At 35.4% G+C, this 22280-nt stretch overlaps 1 protein-coding gene across 1 annotated transcript in view; it reads right to left on the minus strand.

Moving 5' to 3' along the window:
• Positions 1-296: 296 nt before the first annotated feature.
• The window catches only part of NEK10 (NIMA related kinase 10), a 79317-nt gene continuing 57333 nt past the window's right edge, over positions 297-22280 (minus strand). Inside the window, 11 exon segments of the mRNA XM_059493384.1 lie at positions 297-360; positions 445-498; positions 1984-2086; positions 2300-2307; positions 4303-4415; positions 7391-7491; positions 10403-10425; positions 11143-11146; positions 11178-11188; positions 11940-11988; positions 19219-19303. Coding sequence (XP_059349367.1) covers positions 297-360; positions 445-498; positions 1984-2086; positions 2300-2307; positions 4303-4415; positions 7391-7491; positions 10403-10425; positions 11143-11146; positions 11178-11188; positions 11940-11988; positions 19219-19303 — 615 coding nt within the window.

Consider the following 22280-nt stretch of genomic DNA (forward strand, 5'->3'; position numbering starts at 1 on the left):
TATTCTTCTATGTAATTAATCTTTTGTTTAAATGTGAGTTTATGTGGGAAAAAATGTGAGGAAATTGCTGCTACACTTGTACGACTCTTTCATCTGAATGAAGAAAATAGATGTGGTCCAAAAAAGCTGCTTATATTAGCTAACATATCCCACACACATTTCTTCCAGTCCATACATCCATGTATTATAATAAACCACATACTGCACCAAGTTTAAAGTGAATTGCAGTCACATAAACAGGAAGATGATACATTTGGGTTTAGCACTTCATAATTAACGTTTTCTTTTTAAATTGACTAGACTGACCTGTAAGAAGAGAAGCTGTAATAACCACTTTCCTCCAGAACCTCTTCAATTAGAGTGTACAACACAAAAGAACTTAATTTCAATGAATTATACTCATTAAGAGTAATAAATGAATACATACAGGTAAATATACAGCTTACCTGCAACTGCTCATATGTCATCCCTTCTGCCATGCCAGAAGTGCCAAGAATGCTTTCAAGTAAAAGGCAAGCAATGTTATACTACTGAATTTGGAATCTGTGCTCCCTTATCAGTTTCTTAGCAATTCCACTTCAAACACAATGACAAGCCAGAAGCTTCATGATCAGTAACTCCCACTGAGCATAATGACCCCCCGAAAAGGTGGGGTGATTTTATGGCATGATATGAACATTTGGTGCACATGCACTATGGAAATGTTCTAACCAATGAAAAATAAAGACTTAATGTAACAGAACTCAGAAATGCAACTTTCATATTTTTTCCCACTTACAGAGGAAATTTACAGTGGAAAGGGCACACAGCCAGCAGCAATTTGTGAGGACAAAAGTATTGTCTGCAGGTTAAGAGATTCAAAAATTACAGATAATGAGCATATCAACAAATTGCATTATCGTCTCCAGGAACAAAATAATGCTCATATTTAAAGAGATTGTTAGGAACTCATTTCCTACTCCAATGTCACCCTTGACACCTAGTATTAATTCTGGTTTTTGCAATAAGCTGCGGAACAGATATGCTATTTTCAACACAAAGACCATCAAAATTAAAGTTTTTCACTCTTCTTTCTGGTGCCACAGATTTTCATGTTACTGTATTTGCTAGTCCATGGATTGCAACAGTTTTTTCTGTATTTAGAAGAATGTAATTGGGACAATTACCAAAATACAGGCAGCACATTTCCCTTATGTCTACTGCACAAAAAACCACATGATGTAAAACATCTCTGAACCAGGAATTGTAGTTCCCCACCCTGGGTGACACCACAGCTGGCAGGTTGGCAGGTTTGATTTTAAATGGTGTGTATGATTTGTCTAGCTGAGTATCACTAGTCAAAGTAGAATTGACACATATATATAGATATATTTTCTAAAGTACATACATATATATATATATATATATACATATATACATATACATATACATATATATATATATATATATATATATATGCATGTGTGCATTTTTCCCTCCTCAAGTTTTTATGGTTTGATCTATGTAATTAAATCAACCAATTACGACATTTACAATGACAAAAGAACAACCTAAGGGTTTAAACATAGTTGATTTAAAAGTCATACACAAGGACAGGTAAGTCCTTAATATGATATTTTCACTTACAAACATTTCTATTAACTTTCATGGATGAATCATGAACTATTTGTATCTGTGATATTTCTTTATAATTTCAAAGTGTACTCTCTTCAATCAGTAGAAAGTTCCAGCAGTGCTGAGCTGTGTATCTTACCAGGAATTGAACAAAACAAAACCCAACCAACCAAGAACTCCAAACCAAAAACCAATAACCCACCCTAGAAAATCAGTATGGTCAACATAACTTTATTGTCTTTAAAGACTGATCATAGAGTAGCAATTCCTTCTGCTTTGATACCATACATTTTATTAGAAAAATATACATTGCTACTATACATTTTATCAGAAAAATATATGCCACTACCAAAGATTATGGTGCTTCGCTTACCTTTTCTGTCATCTGGCAGCAGCATATTTCCACCTGAAGAAAGATGTACCCCATGCCAATCTGTTGTGAAGATATTGGGTTCAATCAATTCAGCAGCATCTAGGGAAAAAGAAAAGAGACCAAACAAATAAAGACACCTGAAAAGTTCCTCCTTCTCATTTGCCAAAACTTCAGACTTCTGGGAGGCAGTTTACACTTATGTTTCCCAGTGCAATCAGAAATCAAAAGAAATTTCAGTACTTTTGAGATTAATGAAAAAGTGGTGAACATGATTACGAACATTCTACCTTTTTCTCTCCAGAATCACTGAACATTGCAAGCTGCACTTTGTATAAAACACTGAGTTTTTCAGATTATCTGAAAAAATGTCACAAACTATACATTTGTGTGAAGATAAAAAGGAAAGTGTGTTCTCTTGAACCTATGAGAGAAGCAGCTTAGGACTCTGGTTTTTAAAATTGTGGCTTCAAGCAAAATTGTTAGCTGATATTCAAGTGGCATAATTCCCATTAGAACTCCCATTCCAGCACTTTTGAAATCTGAAAGTCAGTTCAGCTACTTGATTATATGAGCAATGATACCGACAAACTTAAAAGCATCTAGTTTTGAAAATATCTACAGGTAACAAGGTAACAACTCCAACAGGACCACTTTTGTGCATGGGAGAGAAATCTCAGTTACGCATTTCTGCAACATGATAACTTTTACAGTTACAGAAACAGAAGAATCTCTGCTGTTAGAAGACCTTTACTCCACCACAGATTTATGGAGGAATCTTTTTGTCTGTAATTCTTATTAGGTTTTCTAACTTGATGTAGTTAAAACCCCATTATTTTAAAATTTTATTTCCAGAAATTGTAAAACCTCATAACAACATTTGCTGTAAGAGTTCAACATCATTCTTTTCTCTATTTAGGTTCTTCCCATTACCTCCAAATGATCTTTCCTTCAAGGTAGAATGCCCAGAATTGTATTCAATGTTTCAAGCATTTTCAATTTACTACCATTTACTTTCTAAATAAAGTATTTCTTTCCTTTTCTACAGGTTAAAGTCCAATAGTTTTGAAGCTAACACAATTTTACAGTTGATAACATTTACAAATAATTTCCTTTATTTCTGAACACCTGAAAATTAAGTTAATTTTATAATAAACACTTCCTTTTTCTTACCATATTTTTGGGCATTTGTTTCTGAAAACATCAACTCAATACACAATGAGCAGGTATTTCTTAGATTTAATGTTATGGCTGAAATTCTGGAATATTTAATACAAATTCCAACTTAACAGGACAGCATGAAACTGATAGCTCAGAAAGAAGCATCCTTAGAAGCATCTAATGTACTACCAATGTGCCACCTTCCAGGAAGTTTTAGCACCTCAGCTTAATTATTACAAAAGCAAAGGAAGGATCCAGAATTTGGGATGAGTCTGTTTCACAGCAAACAATTACACAGAAGATTCCATAATTCAGTGGAAGTAGGTGATAATCAAATTAAGTTACAGAGGGAGAACTATGTGAATGATAATAAGTCACCTTAGTCATCAAATTTTAGGTACAATAATAAAACTAATAACTACTTTATCATCAATTCATAAATGAAACATCTTCACTTCAGTATCCCACAGTACACAGATGCCAAGGAAGTAAAGTTCAAATCCTTTGATTGCAGTCCTCTCAGGAGATTGTGAAGGAACATTTATAAATTCTGATATTAGTCATTAGATCTCTGTTGGAAAGCATCCAGCATGTCACTGGAAAACAAGCAAGAATGCTTTTTCATTCTTACAAATCTGCAGTACTTTTAAATTGATGACACTAAAATGTTGCTGACACACTGTGCAACAGCAGGACAAGGTATGTTATATTTAAGGTACTCTGGGACACTGCTCTCTTAATGGTTTAAGTAGGCATACAGTCCAAAATAAGAAAAATATTAAGGAACTATTAACAAATCAAATCAAGCGGAGCTTGTATTACTTAAGAGCTTATATAGTCTCTAGTTATGTTACCCTTCCACTTGTCTTTTTGAGCTCTGATGAGATGAAATCTGGGTTTGTGTCTTAGGAGTTAGCAGGTCCTTACCATTTACAGAAAGAGTTCTAATGACAAGATACAAACCTGAAACCATCCTGCAAAAATTTCTTACTTAAGGAGACTCCATATTTTCCAAATATAGGATAGCTGGAAAATATTTAAAATATTTCCTTTTGAAAATGGATTCTTACACTTACATTTTTCTGATACTGATATCAATAGCATGACTGAATGGAAAGAGAGACAAACTTGAACACAAGTAGTAAATGGTGTACCACACCTTTTTGATTTCTGATTCCAGTTTACAAGGATTGCTCTTCTGACTGAAAAGGGACTTCTTGAATCTCTCAACGATTCTCCTTTCCAAGTTGCATTGCAAAGCTGGAGGGAGCTACATGAGACAAAGAAATGCACTTTCACCATTCAGTTACACCTGCCATGAAAGGGACCCATTCAGAAGTGCCATTACTGAGAAATGTAGCTACCCTGAAAAAAGAAACATCGTTATCTAATGACATGGTGATAAACAACAGTGTAAGGCTTGATTTAGTAACATATTAGAATAAGGCTCCTTTGTTTGCCCATTCTGTTAGGCTTAGCTTACCATGAACCCAGTTCCTCTAGTCTTGAAGGTAATCATCTTTATTAGTCTAACACTGGTAATACCAGATTTGCCTCCCTGATCAAAGTGCCAGTATTTGGGACATTTTTCTACAGATGAAGCACATAGAACATTGCCTTAGATTTCATGTTGGCTATAATGAATCTCTCAATCTGAAATTAATGAAGAAACTTAGACCTTCCTTGAATGTGCATAGAATGGCTTCAATGGCCTCTTTTAATGTCCTCAAGGGTCTTCATACAATTCAGAACACCCCTTTTGCTCTAAGCTTCCTGAGGGGGGTAATTTACCTTTCACTTGTTTATGAAGCATAACTAGTTTTATATACTTTTTCTTCCTGTATCCTTTTGGTTGAAAAAGAACACATTTTTCACCTATATTTAGAAAAACAACAAAAACCCAAACAAAACTCCCACAAATAATGTACTTAAAGTCTTCAATAAAGACTTTACATTATTTTTTCCTTTAAAATAATTTTTATGTTCCAACAGCAAATGTACAGTTTCAGCTGTTGGTAACTGCAATGACATCAACCCAGTCTGACAACAATTCTACGGTATGTTACTACCCTTTTGAATTTATCTTCTCTGTTGCTCTGTTGTTGAAAAACTATGATTTTCTCCCATTTCATACACACTTTATAATAATTTCATTGATGTGAATTCATGAAGTACCACTCAACTGAATTCAGGAAGCTTTTTGACTACTTAGGGAGGGGTTGACCCCTAATGATTCACATTCAAACCCTGCCATAGGAGACATTATAGAGACATTTATCCCACTGGAACAAATTACTGCTCTTAGACAGCAATAAATCCAGAATGGTTTTATTGGCCTCACCGGAGTCCTGATTTGCTCTAATAAACCAGGGATCAATGTCACATGCTAAGCACAAAAGACTTCTCCAGACAGCTGCTGGCATGCAGAGATTTTTTTTTTTTTTTCTCACAGACAGACACTACTCTTTTCTCATGCAGATAAGGCCTTATACATTTGCTTTAAGTCAGAAGTTGAATGATCCTTAGCCTATGAGAGAGTAAAAAAATGATGCCCTAGGAAAGGCTGACAACATATTCTATGGATTACATACCACTGCAGTGTGTAGTTAATGTACCATGGGGATACTGGGATATTCTGAAGCAGAAATGGTAAAGAACAAGTCCAGTGCTTGAGAAACTTGGAGTTGCCTCAGGCACTAGTGTTCAATTTTAGCTTTTGTTTTAATCAAATCAGTTGTCAGATCAGTAAAAAAAAAAAAGCCAAGGATTTACATAATGCTTTTTAAAAAGCTTTCTCTTACATTGTTTTCCGGAGATCACTCTGATTCTTGTTCCCATGGAAACAGGGAAGGCTGCTGGCAGCCAAGAACTAACAGGCAAGAACTCCTCCTTGCAAACTTCAGTTTAAAACTGTCAACTGGAATATGTAACAGTTTGAGAAAACAGCTGTGTATTATAAAAAATACTTGACCTCAGATTTGTAAAAACATAAACAAGTGCAAGGGAGGCATGTGGAACATAGTAAACAAGTACAGGTATGGATTTTGGTTTCTCTGACATCAGAGAAAAGCTGGCGCTACTGCTTCAGTGGTCAATTCTGAGCCAGTTTTTGAGCTGCTGTTAGTTCTCAGTTCTTGAGTATCCACATTACAATAACTCATACTAATTAGTAAGCCACTTGAGAAAACCTCCTTCAACAGAAAGAATAGGATAGAACTAATGAGCACCTTGGACATGCTCCTAAAATACCATGTAAAAACTGAACTGCCTCATTTCTCCTGATAGGAGAAGGATATAATTTCCAATTGTCTTAAATAATGTTTGTTTCTTTTGTCTCTGATAATTTAGTTCTTGTATTACCTGTTTTGATAAGCTTGACAATTAAAAGGAAAGAAAAAAGAAAACAAAAAGGAGACATGTAAAGCACACCCAAGTTCAGTTATGTTATTCTGTTCTAAACAAAACCAAACAAATGTGGCTGATAAATCTCAAAAGCCCTGAGGTGATAAACATCATGTCCCAAATGTAAACTTCATTTTGGAAAATAAAAAGCTTTTTCTCTAATAATAGCAAATGTTTCAAATAGCTGCATGGTAGCCATCCTTCTGCAGAATAAAGAGGTTCCAATCACATTTTTATGTGAGAATTCAAGGCAGATTTTGTACCAGCTCTGCTCCATTTTTGTTTTGGAATCAAAATGAAATAACTTCAACTCTCACTATGAAGTTGGACTTAATTTTAAAAATAAGTCTTAAATTTGAAAACTATTTGACATTTCAAAAAGTTAACATGTTCAGGATTTCATCTATTGCACTAAAACTCCCAAGAGAGCATTACTATGTGCTGATAATTAAAATACAACTTAAAATTATCAAAACTATTACCACAGAAGAAAGCATTTCATTAACTCTCCATGTCAGTATATGATATTGTCACCTTAAGTAGTCATATTGCTGGTATGAGAGAATGTTGTAAAAATACTTTACTGTACAATCCATTTTTCTGAGGTGAGCTACAGCTTTTTTTTTATATGACTCAATTATTGCCATCCTCCACATACTAATATTCAAAGTTAGTCTTCATTTTAATGATGTATTTTTAAAGCATCCTGCCATCTGCAAAAATGTCAAGTTCTGTTGTTTTTAAAGAACAGTAACTAAATTAGCAGCACTTTGCAGTAACATCATTTTGACAACAGCAAATGACTAAAAAGTACAGAATGTCAAAAGCAACAGTAATGCATACTTTAGTGCTGAAGATAATTTTGTGCAGCTGAACAAGAATCTGCTGAACAGGGTCACTGATCTGATGCACCTTTCCTTGTGATACAGCAATTCCTGCCAATGCTGTAGATGGCAAGAGAAAAATCAGGAGGGCAGCTCATTTTGTTGCCTTAGCACATTAATAGCACAGAATGTTTAAAACTCGCAGCTGTAAATACCAAGTTGAAATGTTTGACTTGTTTTTCCAATAATTCTGGGAACAAAAAAAGGATAATCTAAAATGTTAAAAATTTAGACAATATAAGTGACAATGTGTTTCAAAAGAAAATCCCTTTCTCTGAATCACTAAATTACTCCATGACAGAAGCAGTATTAATGTACCTCAACAATTGTTAAAATTGTGTCATACTTATTCAAAAGGATAAATATATGAGAAACATAATTTTCTTAACTGATTTTTTTTACATAGACTAACAAAACATATTTTTTCATGTATTTTGATGTTATTGAATTTATTTTCATTCTACCCTAAGCATTATAATAATATGTCTGATGTGGACTATTTCAATGAGGTAAATCTATTGTTTAGGATTTTTAATCTTGTGTATTGAATTCATACACCATGTCAGGCTCGGAGATTAAATAAAAGTTTATCAGCAGGCTTCCACTATAAAACACTTAGTGGATCACAGAAGAACATTAGTTCACAAAATAATCTTTCCACATTGACCATTAGACTTGGGAGCTAAGCAAAGCTTTGCTCAAAGTATTGAACTTCAGCCAGCAGCCCTGTACCTCTCCTAAATACAATTTTCTCTAAATCACACTTCAGAGACTAATTTAGATATTCTAACATTTACTCTCACAGAAACACCCTGAGGATCATCAAGTCTGATGTATAAATTTACAACCACAGAAAATGTTCTTTTTTTTTTTTTTTTTTCCCAATGTGATCTTATGTCAAGATTAAAAATTCTACTGAGAGGGTGATGAAATCCAAATACCAACATTAACTAGTCCACAAAAGAACTACTACTACTTTTTTACTGATGAATTTCTGTGCTGGCTACTTCAATAAGAAGAAATATATTCACAAATATTAGTGTCTAAAGACCATCCAGATCTGAACTATGCTCTCACAGAAATAAAGCAATACAGATAAACATCCTTCTCTACCACAGGGAGACACATTTCTAGTAGGCTCAGGAAGACAACACCATTGATATTTATGGGGGTTTTTGTTGCACTGACTTTTGGCAAATGTCTTAAGAAAGCCAAGTGAAATTCAGTTTGACATATTTTCCCTAGGTCTTCTCTTAATAATCAGTAAGACAAAAAAAAGCTTTGCGTTTCCTCTGAGTCACTTAAAGAAGAATGTAAGTTGGTTCTGCTCAAGGTGGAAGCCATGCTATAATAATCTAAAAATATATGCTATCCAAAGAATAATTCTGATTTAGTTTTTTTTGCCTAATTTTCACCTCTCTACCAACTGTTTCACTTCTGTTATAATCAAGGCCCAAAAGAATCCAGTGTGGTCTTGACATTATTGCCTTAAAATCTTCAGTTATGTTAAGGACACTCATAAAACCTTCACTGCTTTGACATGTTCCCTTTTTCACTGCTCTCTCTTCTGTGGTATTTGTCTCCTCTTTTCCTGTCAATGGCTTGTATTATAAACCAAAAGTAAATAAGTCAGGGCCTTTTCTTTTGTAGGTATTAAATTATTTTTTTCTGAATAGAAATATGTTTAGAATGATAACAGCAAACAGCAAAGACCAAGAAAGACATCATTTAGGTTTCTCTGTTATTCAGCTTAAGGAGCTCTTTCTCTTTTCTAGGATGACAGCAACAATTTGACTTAAAAATCTACGAGTACCAGATTAAATGTCTATTTGTAGTACCTGTGTGCTTCAAAGACTTTAGGAGTTCCCATGAAGTCCACACACTGGACCACTCCAAGTTCCTTGCTTGTTTGTTTTGGTTTTTTGGGGTTTTTTTTAATACAGAAGCATTATTTGGAAGATGAGGGTACATGTGTGAATAGGCTGCTGAAGACTTGACCAAAGCTTTTAAGACTTTTATCCAAAGCTTTTAAGACTTTTATCACTGACAAAAGATAATGGATTCACTCAATTTACTCACAGAACTGAAAATATCAACAAAGGCTAAAGTATTTTTCTGTAGATCATTATAGCACACAGACATTATGTTTAAACTGAATTGTTATTACAGAGCACCCTTTAGAAAACAGCACTGAAACTACAGAAGGTTGACATCAAATTTGGATTTGTACTGCATAATTAAAATTCTTAATACAGTTTTTACATTAAAAGCTGTAAAATAGAACTTAGTACAGACAACAAGCACTTTTTTGTGAAGATGAATATCCTAACTGATCAAAATAATTTTATTTCAAATATTATTTAACTCAGACAATATGCATTCTGAAATCACATCTTAGCAACTTAGAGGGTGTGAAGCTTCTCGGTAAAAGTACTTCAAATGGAAAATTTGTTTCATCAGTCATGATGCATAAATACATGATAATTTGCAAGAGCTGCATGAAATATTCATTTTACAGGAGAATTTCCGATTTCATTCTGCAGAAGTTTAGCTGGGATAATGACAATTAATATGAGATCTTACTGATTCACTGTTGGAATTCATACTCTTAAGAAGTACCTTAATGATACTTCAGATAAGATATTTGTATGTAAAATGTAATTATCTCTTTTTCTAACATTTAAAAATACAATTATAAATAAAACCATGATGATTCACATTGTAAAGAGCTACAACTGGTAGACTATGAAACTGCCATCTCATCACAAAGAAACACTTGATTTTCTTAGTGTGGGGCCTGTGGGTGAGTGAAGGTACTCTTAAAAGCAAATCAATAGGCAATAAAGAGGAAGAAATAAAAGAGGAAACATTCTATATGCAATGGGAGAATAATGTAATAATGTTCAAAAACTTGAAAATCATTAGATTTAATGTAAGTTAAAGTTTGAATTTTTTGTGAGCACAAGATTACCTGATCGCAGTCTTTATCCAGAACTGTCAACATAATCTATCATTTAAAAAAAAAAAAAAAAAAAAAAACAAGTTTTAATTGTCTTTGGCATCAATGATTGTACAGAAAACAGCAGTATTCCTTGACTCCTTCTCATGTTTCACCTAAAGGAAATCTGTCCAAATTCACTAGTTTACAACTGTCCATTTCTAAAAACTGGTTTACTCTGCATGCCCAAAATAGAATGACTTCTACTAAATAAAAATTTCTTTCCTTGGTCAGTACTAGTAAAATGGGGAAAAAATTGGTATTCCATCACCAGGAAGGCAATATTTCAATGTCAGAAATACAGGTCTACATGTATCAATGCTATATCCTTCTCTAAACTCTAGACAAATACTTTCCCAGCCTGCAGATCTCACTCTCTGAGATAAGCAATAACAAATGGGCACAGATACCAGGGAACTGAAAGAATAAACATGATGTCCTGATGGATGGCAGCCACAATAGCCCAAATTTTTATCTATTTTTGTAGCAGTAGGGAAAACCACTGTTTCAAGGAGTAGTCACAAATCAAGACAAGGAAATAGTTTTGCAGATGATAATGTGAGGGGCAGAGATTTGTATAGTAATGAGTTTCTACAATGAGAAAGAAAATGCTTTCTTCAACGCTCAAGCATGGGGAGGCTGCAACAGGACTGCAGAACATGTAAGGTTAGGAAGGGATAAATAACAGACTGGATGGGTGTTATGCTAAGCACCATTCTGAAAGCAAAAATAAAATATTGCACTTGACTCAAACAGGGTCTGTGGAGAAACAAGCAAAAGAATCAATGCAATCATTACAAATAGTTACCTAGCTAAGTCAAAGGCAAAATGAAAAAAAATGTTTGGGAGACAGATGCTGCCAGGAGTGATTTTGAGAGTTTTTTCCCAGATATGGAAGAAAAGCAGAAATGAAGAAACAATTGACAGCATTTCTGCATAAGGGTGGTGCCAAAGTGATCAGAAAAATAATGGTCGGGAATGTGTTTGATATGTTACTGAAGACACAGAAGAAAAAGGAAGATCTTTAGAAGAAGGATGGCATGACTTATTCTGCTTCTGTTTGTTTCCTTTTTGAAGAAATGAGGCCTCCAAAATGCAAGAAATGGGTGTTTATGCTTATACAGAAAGTCCAGAGGATTTCAAAGAGACAAGGTACTACTCTAGACGACTACAGCATACTCTAAATTATCAAATACACAAGCACCATTTTCTATGGAAAAGCAACTGCTTAAAAATATAAAACCAGAATTTGGCTAATAAACTGATATCAGTTTAAGTTTCAGTAGCATGGTCCATTGTTAAAACTATTTATCATGTAAAGCTTTTGTGCGCATACACCCTCTAACATATCCTCAAGCAGAATTGGGGTCCTAGGCTGAGGTAAAATAAAGTCAAAGGTAACCAAGGACATGTTTCACAAGGAACTTGAGGAACTGTTCCACTGTGAAACAACCAGCTGGAACTGATAGCAACAGTGATCAATTATATTTAAATCATAAATTACACCTACCTTATCTGAGGCTGTCTTTCAGAAACACTGAAACTTTGTTTAATTATACCTGAAACCAACACATAAATATTATTTTCTGTTTAAAAGAAATGTACAACATGTATGTTAATATCTTCTATTCCCAGATATGTTGTCAAAACAACTTTTAAAAAACAGCAATAAACAAGCTCCAAACCTCCACCTATCAAGTTGCTGTTTGATGTATCAAAAAATTGCTTGCATCATAACAAAAATCTCAGCCTGACAAGTATTTTAATAAATTATATCAAAAACCGTTACAGAAAGTAACAACACAGGCTGACTAGATGTTCACAGAATATGCATCCGGATTTGCATTAAATTGTTACAGGTACTGCTACCACTATAGCCACAACATTGTCTCTAGTCTGGGTATGGAGATAGAATATTTGCCCATGTTCTTAGAGGTTCACCAGACATTTACTGCCACCATTCCATTTGGTGGCTATCTATATGCAATAACACATGCAATACCTTCCTTTTAAAATAATCCTACTGAAGTCAAGGCCTTGAACACAGCAGTATGACCAGTTATTGGGCCAACATCTAATCAGCAATAAAACTGAATGTAAACATTGAAATCATTTATTGCATACTGCCAAAAAATGTGTAGAAGGAAAGCTAATGTTTGATGACATCTATTATTCATGCACTTGGAAAGCATTGCCTTAAAGCAAATATTAGTCTTAAGCATTTGTCTTAAATGATTCCTGTAAAACCATTCTTTTGATGGTAATTTGGATGGTAATTTGAGACCACCCTGGTATCTCATTTTGGTAGAGTGTATGTTTAATGAAAAGATAATTCTGCTAACTGAAAATCTGAATAGCAAGATTAGAATACTCTTACAATTTTCACATACAATTATTGTATTTTAGTACAAGGCCTGCATCTTTGTCTACATGAGATTTTTATCCCACACTAGTAACATCATAGACATTATCTCTAAACAAGAACAGAGGCATCTAATCACTCAAACAGCAGATAAGAAAAAAAAAAGATTTTATGTCAAACAAACTTGTTTTCCCATTGTTGGTCTTGTTACAGCAGTTATATTAGTTCTTGAGCAACTGCAGAGCAAACATATTTTTGAGAGCCTTAGATATTTTCATGTTCAAACATACTTTTGTGTTGTACTCTGAAATATTTTTACTACTTTTCTGATATCCTCTAAATTTTGAAAAAAATCTGAAGGAGGCTTTCATCTGTCAAACTGAATTCACTTTAAAACCAAAAGAAATTATACATCTTTAGGCCAAATCTGTCTCCCTGAAAAGGAGACACAGAAACAGAGAGAGAATGAAAGAGAAAGAAACAAGAAAGAAACAACATTTTAATCTTTGCTGATTGTTTGCTTAGCAAAACAGACACCAAAATTCTGTGCTAGCTAGCACAAAAGACTATTTGACAAGAGCAGCTAAATTACATAACAGCAAATAAACTAGACCCTCATAGAAGTAAAATTTCTTCAATTAACTTTGTTAATGAGACAGAAAAATAGAAAAAGAGAGTGCCCACGGCCTAGAAAGTGAAGGAAATGAAAAATGTTATTGTGCCTATTCAAGGAACAGATATTTTACCTGCTTAGGACACAGACAAAATAACATAAATACAAAAGTAGAAACTCTGAGTGAATGTGAGTCATGTTGTTTGGGGTAAGGATTTTGAGTTGCAACCTCAGACTCTCTGTCATAACAAATACCATAATATATTATGTGAATGTATGCAAGAAAATCTGTAACTAAAACCACTTGGCTAGAAAGCTAAGAGTGAACACAGATGTTTGCTAGAATTTTATAAAAAACAACCCCCTTTTCAAGTATCCATCTACAAAATTGGGTTTGAAATATTTCACCCTTTGGCTGTTTCAAATAAATGGTCTCTTATCAGTGAAGGGTTCGTATCCAAATTTGTTTGATCAGTTTGATGACTCACCACATTTGACTTGCTAATCTACCATCGTATGAGTGTATTTACAAGTGCATGATATTTCACACCAAAGAGTCTGTATCACCACTGACTGTACACATCAGAGGTGCAATATTTTCTTATTCATACGCTAAAGTTAGGAAAATACTTATTAATGCTAAAAAACAAAATGCCAAAGATGGTGAACATCACTAAACAATAGCAAACACCCTTCAGGCCTATATTTATTGCTTTTTATTATGCTAGAGACCCACTGAGCAGCTAGACCTGAGAGAGGAATCTCATTATGTTACTCACTATGAAAACAGGAAAATAATTTACTTAATGACTAAACACAAGGAGACTCAAACATGTAAAAATCATTGTGACAAACACACTCACATGTGTACCCACACATTCAAGGAACGCTAATGACTTTATTCATAATCCCTGGTCTTCTGTGTATGAGTTATGCTAATCATACAGAGCCAGTCAGGGAGTAAGAAACAGCACAGATGTGCAGCAAGGTGACTCATGTAAGTCATGGAGCACATAGTGTATCCTGGTGTTCGGCTCAGGGTTTCCTGGGCCATATTTCCTTTTACCATGGCTACTCCTTTGACATGGATAGAAAGAGCAAGGCAATATGTTCTGCTCAAATGCCTTGCAAGAGGGTATTTTTCAGTTCAAGTCAATCTCAAGGAAAATGAAATACAAAGCTTCCATCTCTTTCCTGTTGTGTGCCCACTTTTGTTAGAATGGGAAAGACACACAAAAGCCAAAGCTTTTAATTCTCATCAGCCTCCCTGTTCTGAATGGCTCTATGCAGATGCCTTGAGGACATTTTTAAAAGTATTAAATTAGGCATAAATAATTTCTCTGACTGCTACTTTGGTCATTAGCAGCTGATGTAATTAGAGCAACTGCTAAGAATTTAACTTCTTAACATGCATCAACATCAGTAAAAATCATACAAATACATTTTAATGTGAAGTTTTATGTTCTGCTCTTGCAGGCACCTAAACAGGCAATTGCAAGGGAAGAGCAGGTTACATTATATGAGATCAGAAAAACCTGAGAAGAGAGTAACTTTTGCTTTGGATTTAACTTTCATTTCAATGGTATCTAAAAACCAAAGCCTCTGAAAACCTCTCCAAGTTTGATCAGACTGGCAGGAAAATAGAATTAAAATTTTGCATTAGCAGAGAACTTCAGTACATCTCCTTGAATGCAAAGGAAGCAGAGTGGTTTTTTGAATGACAGCTCAATGATCTTTTCAGGAGTAAGGTGAAATTACCTTTATTTATTCAAAAATAGTAACTTAGTAAGCTGCCCTTCAAATCACTACGCAGGAATGGACAATCCCAATCGGGTAAATTAAGCTGTTTTGCAGAGCAAACAACTACTTTTTTTCTTGCTAGCAGTGATTCCATGAACAGCAACAGAAGTTGACATAAACATACTTCAAACTTAACTCAGGCATAATATAGGAAAACCAGGTCTTGGCTGATGACTTCAACAAAATCCCATTAGCCTGAGGTCTCAAGAGAAGTCTGAATCTTAGACAAATAATGAAAAGCAAGCCTACAGAACACTAAGGTCTCCCAAGTTCTTCACAGACAGTCCATTGCTCAAATGATAGATTTCTTGGTGCAATGATAATTTTCAAGACATTCCCTAAACTTTCTCCTCACAAACCAGAAAACCATATATAGCAGATGTCAGACAATCTTATTCCAAAAACATACCAAACTATCTAGTCATTTTAATAAAGAAGAAATGTCTTCTCAAGTCGCCAAATCTATCAAATAAAACTGGTCTGAATTTTAAAACAAGGCTCATCTCTGTGACTACAGAACTTTCAAGATATAAGGTTGCTGTCTGCAATGTAGCCCAAATCACAAGCTCCAGAAAACAAATTACATTAGTGAATGGGGGTTTATTTCATAATGTGTTGTTGTTATCCTCAAAAGTAAATAGTTAAATTTAGAGTGAAGTGATGACCTAAATTCATGACCTAAGTGATGAGCCAAACCACTTGCTACATAAAACACACTGAGTTCCTATTTTGAGAGTATCCTAGTTCTAGAAATCCTCAATTATTCAACTGGATACGAGCACTACCTGCACAATACTCAAGTCCTGGCACTGTGTAAACCAGTTGCATTTCTCAAAGAAGGATATAGGAGACCCTTTAAGAGTTACATCGCTAGAATATGGTTCAGGCATATCTGTGGTGTCTTCATTACATGGTAACTTTGAATACTCTTACAGGAAAGGAATCCTGAATATCAGTATCTTTGCTTATTGGTCACAAGATATAAAAGTGCAGAGATTCCTCCAAATAGTGGAAGCATAAATGAAATTATGAGGTAAGAGAAAAACTTTTAAACAAGATCCAGTTGCACAGCAGGACTGTGTTTTGAGACTTACTATTCTCTTGAAAAGGCTCAGCAATTCGGAAAAGAATCTATTGCATGCTACCTCTATATTGCGAGGAAGGTTAGGAGTAATAAAGCCTTAGACCAGGGTTTTCTAATAGCAGGTTTTACAGAGAATTGTCCTTCAATGTATTTAGGACACTGTCCTGGTTGTGATGAAAATGAACACAATTAAGGGAAACAAAAAATATTGTCCAAAAGAGCATTCCCAGACAAAAAGTAAATTTTTCAACTTTCACCCAACTGACACACTGGCTCTACTGGACTACTATGCATTAAGACATATAACATATTTTCCTGCTATTTGGTTTTACCAACAGAAGTGAAGATATGGTTACGCTGTAAACCAAATAAAAGAAAAAATCCTTTAATATGACTAAGTTAAGGTAAAGTTGGGAACCTTGTAATTTTAAACCAAGAAAAAAAGTGCAACTAATAAACTGTTACCATCCCATCATTCTTCACAGTTTTTTGACTCAGTATGTCCCTATCCTCTGTCAATCTTCATAATTTGAAATTATAATTACTTCAGGAAAAGAAAAATGCATCTGTCACTGCTGCCTCTATGTTTCTGAAATGTGCAGAATTTTGTTCCTGTAGGATTAATCATTTCAAGTACCCGGAGCAACTATTCCAGAATCTACACACCCTGAACTTGGCAATGTTGTTAAAGGAGTTGGTCATGTAGAAATACATTGTCCATACCTTCTGTACTAAGAAGAATAATTCTTTTTTTAAAGCATAATTGAAAAACACTGAGTATGCAAAGTCATTAAAAATATTATGACAATATGGGACTATAAAAAAGCTTCCCCCTATTACTGACAAATCCATACCAGTGTCTGTGCTACTGAACAGCTCAGCATACCACACCTTTTTGCAAAATACCACCCTAGTTTCAAATTAGAATGATCACGTTTTCTCTGAGAGTGATGTGATGACAGCATGATTAGACAAATCCTTTTACAATCCTCATCAATATACCTGAAACTAAAACTCTCATCTTCATTTTAGAAATTTCCAATTTAGCTAGATCAAAGTTGGCCACATTTTCCCCTGTAATGCTGACATGCTTGACAAAACCATGGCCGATAATTCAAACTCTGTTACCCACTTATTATTAATGAATGGAACATTTCTCAAGCAATACCCAATTATCCTGAATTTATATTTTTTTAAGTTATCTTTTCTTTACCCCTGAAAAGTAGAAACATTTTCCAGCGTTAATTACAACTGATCTATAACACTGACTTCAACATGAAGTAGAAACTACAGCTGATCTAAGAATGTAATACTGCAGTTATTTTCCTGAAAAAGCAATCCTGAAGTATCTATATAATAATTAGACTCTCTGCCAGGAGAAAAATAGATGACTTCTAGAAATGCTGATTAAAGCTCCTGGGACTGATAAGAACTGAGGGAATCTTTCCACTTAAAATATTTAATTAAAACTATGGCAACATGGCTCGGAACATTCAAATATTAGGAAAAGCTGATATATTGTTAAAGTCAAAATCTTAACAAAGAAAAATTAGCTACAAGGAAATCATTACCACTAATGCTTTGGGTGTGGTGAGTTACAAACTACAGAAAGGCTTCAAATTTCTGTGCACAATGCTGAGCTAGGCCACAAAGAATTGCATTCCTGTGAGATACACAATGTGTTATTCTTCAGTGTTAACACAGAATACAACTTTGTCCCTGAAGGCTGCTTTTTCTCAAGGGCTTCATTTTATGCAGCCCCTTCCCACAGTTATTCAAGGCTTTCCTGTATCCTGCAACCGTCTCCTGTTACTCTCTTAGCACAAGAATGGGGCCACAAAAAAGTGCTTTCTAAAATTATTATTTTTAAAGAAAATTTTGACAATAATCTCAGGGCTGGCTAGCCACAGGTCCTCCAGCCTTCAGAATGGCAGGCTATCCAGTTACAATTAGCAAATCATTTTAATGGATTTTAAGTAGAATTACCACATCATTATTTGCCCTGCACTAATAGCTTCTGTAATAAGAGCTCATCCCAGCTCCTCAGTATCTGGACCAAAATATGAAATAAAACCTAGCTACCAAATAGGATTACAAACAAATAATGTTATTCTAGGTTTTTTGGAGCCTAGGACATTTGCAGCAATAATATTTTCAAATCTTCAGACAACTACATTCCCTTTACCTTTTAAAAGTACGTCTAAATCATCCCCATATTTTATTAATGGAAACCTTAAATTTTGCTTAACTCTAACACCCATCTCTTTTTTCTCTAGTATAAAATGCACTTGGATTTCACTAATCAGAATCCCACTGCATTTAATAGGTAGGTCATGGTAGCTCACAATCTAGCAAGTAAACTCATAGTGGTTAGTGCTACTGTTTTTTGAGTTGATTTTTTTTTAAATTTTCAAATTGGAAATATAATCCAAAAAACTGTTACTGCACACAACACAGCTGGTGTTTTCCAATTTGATTACCATAAATAACTATAAGCAGAATTAATGCTGTTTGCCACATAATTCTGTTCTAATTAAATCTGCACATTCCTTCAGTTCCATTCAGTCAATTCTTCCAGACAGCTAAAGCTTGCCTCTTTCAACTTTCTTCTTCACACTCTTCCATCTGTTTCGTATCAATATTAGTCATCTTATGTTTAAATTGAAAACCATCTTCCTTCTCAAGAAGCTCAATAATATTCCAGTTTTCATAGTTGCTACTGCAAAATATGGGGACAAACTACACAAAGCCCTGGTGGTACCAAATGTATGAAACTGGACATGGCTGTCACAGAGGCACAGTGATTTTCTTCACTTAGGTAACAGCAGATTGTGAACTTGTGACAAATCATGAAATAGCCTCATATATTCGACTAAACAACTGCTTCACTGTTAGAAAGTTTTGTACATTTCATTCTTGAAGAATCTTACCAACAGCAGACTCTTCCAAATTATTTGAACTGGAGCTGCTTGAATTGTCCACTATGTCTATCTCATTGTCATTCAGAGAAAATACCTGCACATACAAATGAAAACTAAGAAAAGTTAGCAAAGAAAAGTTAGCAAAGGCTTCATGAGTGAGATAAGGACCGGGAGAAATATTTCAAGGGCAAATCAGGCGCAACTTCTGTAGCAAAATGAAGCTTATTACTAACAGGATCAGAGGAGGATAATGAGAGGTAAAATAAGTCCTTAAAACACAATTCCCTCCCCAGCCTCTCCCTCCTTCCCACCAACAGTGCAAGGAGACAAGGCATGGGGGTTTTGGTCAGTTTAGCACTGGGATTTTCTTCTGCTGCTCTGTGAGAGGAGTCCTTCCCCTGTGAGGTCATCGGGTCCCCTCCCACTGGAAACAGTTCTCCATGAACTTCTCCATCGTGGGGCCACTCTCATGAGCAGCAGCCTTCTGCACCTGCTGCAAACATGAGTCCTTCCCATGCGCACACAGTCCTCCCAAAACTGCTGCAGCATGGGTCTCTCTTCACAGGGTGCAGTTCTCCAAGGACAGGCTGCTCCAGCCTGGAAGCCAGGGCCCTCCCTCTCCATCAGGTCTTCCACTGGATCACAGCCTCCTCCAGGCACCCACCCACTCCTCCACGGGCTGTGGGTGGATCTCTGCATCCCCCATGGATCCCCACGGGCTGTGGGTGGATCTCTGCATTCTCCATGGATCCCCACGGGCTGTGGGTGGATCTCTGCATTCTCCATGGATCCCCACGGGCTGTGGGTGGATCTCTGCATTCCCCATGGATCCCCATGGGCTGCAGAGGCACAGCTGCTTCACCATGGTCATCACCAGAGCCTGCAGAGGAATTTTGGCTCTGGCACCTGGAGCACCTCCTCCCCTCCCCTCCTTCTCCACTGACCTTGGTGTCTCTATGTTGTTTCCCTCACATATTCTCACCTCCTCCTCTTCTCTGACTGGAAACAAAACCTGTAACTTTATTTTGATTTTCTTTTTAAATATGACATCACAGAGAAGTTACCAGCCTCTCTCGCTGGCCCAGCTTTGGCCAGCATCATGTCCCTCTTCACAGGCATCAGTATTTGCTCTGCTAAACATGGTGGAAGCTTCCAGCAGCTTCCCCACAGGATCCATCTTTGTGACCCCCCCTGCTACCTAAAGCTAGGCTGCACCAAAGCAATACAGATGTGATGCTAGAGAGACATAAAGGTTGAAATGACCAAATGCTGCTAGCATTATCAAAGCAGATCTAAGAAAACCAAAACACTGAATACAAATTATTTGCTTGTAACATTTAAGTGCTGCATCTTGTTTGTTATTTGATGCATATAAAATTCTGCCCCTGCTGCTGTCGATGTTTATCGTTTTTCTGTAATGAATAGAAATCCCCAGTCCCTGCTACTGCTTCTATTTTAATGCAACATATTTTGAAGGAAGACTTTTTATGATCTCCTATTGTTCCAAATCTTCACATATTATTTCTGTTATTTCTGTTGTGTATAAATAAATTCATATTTTTTTTACTCCATCCTGTCAAAGTAAAGCACGATAAAGGTGGACAGGAGATTAATTATATATTTATATCAGATTAAACAAATTAGTATATTTAATATTAAAGTCATTTCAGATGATAACACATTCCTAAAACTTATATTCTTACCGACTCTGCATAAAATTTGTCTTGTATCTAGGACAACAGTCATTCAAAGTTTTTCCCATTAAGTATTTTGCCTTTATTAGGACACAGAGGAGTGAATGCACTAGAAAATTACTCCTCAGAAACTTCACTGTATCCCTGAGCATTACTACATATACTACATATACTACACTGTCTACATAATGATCTTCTTCAACTACCTCCCCATCCTTTGTTCTAGTCCCAAATCTATAACAAGCCAAGAGATGGCTTGTTAAGGTTTTCTCTTTAAATTCAGGTGGAAAAAGGTCATTTTATACTTCCGTACTGGGCTGAGGTTATGTCCAAGATGCCACAATAGACTGCAGTGTAGCACAGCATGAAAATCACTAACGATGACTCTCAAGCTGACTTTAAGAGAGCACTCCAGTCCTGGCACACATGAACACACTTCTTGTGCCCTGAACAGTCAGTGCACAGTTACTGAAGAGAAACAGTCCACCTGCTCCACATCAAAGGAATCAAAGCAAAGACAGAGAAGGGTCAAACTGCATGGACATTTCAAACTCAAATCTCCTTTCAACATTTTCAGTATTGAACCTCATACTCAAAAGATTCATTGTTAACAATAACTTGTACATCAGGCGGAGTTGAGGGGGGGAGAAAAAGATCAAAAAGACATCTGATACCAACTGGTGCCAGATCCCACTGTCCCTTAAGAAAGGAAACCTGTTTGAGATGTCTGAATGGAATTCCATAGACCTCAGCCTGAAAATAATGGACAGACCTACTAGAGAAACTCTTAAAATATCAGTGGAACACATCCTAAAGTGTTAAAGCAGTTATGCAAACTGTAAAGCTATAACCTGTCCCGAAAAAAAATCTGGCCCATTGACAAAGCACTTGAACACAGAAAACTATAGTATTTCATTACTAATCTGAGATTAATAAATAAATTTGCTGTGATATATTTTACTCCACCTAGAAAATAGCTAATATTTTTTAAAAGGGATATTATGTACTGCTTTTTCTCTTTTTAGTAAGACACTGGCTGATTTAGAAGAAAAAAGTACCCTGGCTAGAAGAGAATGGAAGGAAAATTCAATGTCACTTTTGCTCACTATAGCAGAGGGACCAAAATGGCCTACATAAGGATATAAGGTTATAAATAACATAATTTTTTTGTAAGTGCATGGAGTAAAGTGTACTCCAACACATTGAAACAATCACTTTCATATGCCTTGAAGTCTCAGAGAGGCTTCTTTCAGATAAGGAGAAAGACAGATGCTTATCTGTCTATGAAACTGGAATATTCAAAATATCCCAAACATTAAAAAAGGAATTCAGTTGATACTTATTCATTTGAACTATGCTCATAACTACACTTGATTC

The sequence above is a fragment of the Ammospiza nelsoni genome, chromosome 1 (genome assembly GCF_027579445.1).
Source record: "Ammospiza nelsoni isolate bAmmNel1 chromosome 1, bAmmNel1.pri, whole genome shotgun sequence".
NCBI lineage: Eukaryota > Metazoa > Chordata > Aves > Passeriformes > Passerellidae > Ammospiza > Ammospiza nelsoni.